General features: G+C 34.8%; 1 protein-coding gene across 1 annotated transcript; it reads right to left on the bottom strand.

Moving 5' to 3' along the window:
* Positions 1 to 469: 469 nt before the first annotated feature.
* On the bottom strand, positions 470 to 1177 carry LOC143565662 (cysteine-rich repeat secretory protein 1-like). The gene has a single exon (XM_077052564.1). The coding sequence runs from the start codon at positions 1175 to 1177 to the stop codon at positions 470 to 472; it is 708 nt and encodes a 235-aa protein (XP_076908679.1).
* Between the last annotated feature and the right edge of the window lie 427 nt (positions 1178 to 1604).

Here is a 1604-nt window from a genome sequence, read left to right as displayed (position 1 = left end):
GTAGGTGATTATGTGAAATATATGGGTGTTTAAAAGTGGATGTAGTGTTAGAGGTAATATAAGAGTTTTTGCCTTTTTGATGTTTAAAAGTGAATGGGTAGAAATCTGATGTGACAGTGATATTGCGTGTTTAGTTTATTTTTTCTCATCCACCCTTGTGGATGCTCTAATGACGTGATGTGTACTTTTGAATTGACTGTTGACTTGACTTTGATCTTTGACCTTGATTGTTGAATTGGACTTGATCAATGACATTTACCGTTGAATTTAATTAGTCATTTAGTTTTTAATTCTAGATTTAGAACAATTAGAATTTTGTTAAGAAAAGTAGCTTAATGTAAAAAAATAATTCTTACGACTGACATTAACTCCGACATTAATTTAATATAAATATTTAGAAAATACACATAATAATTTGATTCTTCAATTCATAACCACATTATTGTACCATCAAATCCAAACATTAACTTCACCTACATACCTCTTTGTCAAACTTAGTAGGAACATCACCGAAAAAACTTATATGATGGTACCATGCGTAACAGTTGGTAGATGTAGCCATTCCTCCAAAGCGGAGTTTTTTAGTACAACAACTACGGACCTCAATACTTGCCTTGGATAAACATTTAATACAATCCTCCTTCGATATATCAGGAGTACACTGCACAACCACATACAACGCGTGTTCTTCCCCGTCATAATTTGTAGTTCCTGTCGCAAATCTCTTAAGAGCATCACCTCCTCCAGCTGCTTGCACCTTTAACTTACTTGTTAAACTATCCATGGTCTTCTCTAAGTCAACAGCTTTTACAAAAGTTGGGTGTGGGCTGTCATACCAAGCCCAATCATCGAGCACTGATAACGTTTTGCGGCTCGCAGAGTAACGCACCATACAAGTATGATACGGGTAGAAGTCCCACGCCACAACTTCATTTTGTTTTGGGCAGTTCTTCTTAAGATACTTGACCACGTTCCTTAAACAACACTCGCAAATTCCCTTTGAGGTGGGGGTGCAAAAATAGCTGGCGCTAATTTTCTCATCAGGTTTGTCGCCCACTTCGGTATGCTGAAAAACATAGCTGCTAGAATTATTAAGTAACGTGAAGAGTTTGTCCAATGCAGAATCTCGGTTTTTTTTGAATGGAGGCGCTTTTGAAATCACCACCTCTGCATACATGCCTGTCGTTCTTGAATGACTGAGACATGGTGAGATTAATATCATTGGTGATTACTTGAAAGATGAACACAATTAAAATTATGGAATTGCGTTCCATTTTGTAAAGTAATATTTGTGATAATTTCTCTTCTTATAAACCAATATTTATAGGTGTAAAAGGTAACTTGTTTTAATCGTTGGTTGTTTATTATAAAAAAACGTGTTTTACATTAGAGACGTTTGAGTTTGATGCAATTCTAATGTATGTTAGGTTTAAATTGCATGTTTGTTACAAAAGCATTGCATGTTCTCAAGTAGCTTTTCTTTCCTTGACGTTTCATGCTTCGCTAATGTTTTGTTTTTCCATCAATATCTAATTTTCTAGATGAACTACTTTTCAATTATCATATTTAGAAAGAGCTAAGATTAATTATGCATTTTCCCTCTT

Source organism: Bidens hawaiensis, unplaced genomic scaffold, assembly GCF_021521415.1.
Source record: "Bidens hawaiensis isolate Kalapana, Puna unplaced genomic scaffold, B.hawaiensis_p1.1 tig00022506_1, whole genome shotgun sequence".
NCBI lineage: Eukaryota > Viridiplantae > Streptophyta > Magnoliopsida > Asterales > Asteraceae > Bidens > Bidens hawaiensis.
Note: the sequence above shows the minus strand (reverse complement) of the source record. Positions and strands in the feature narration are given on the sequence as shown.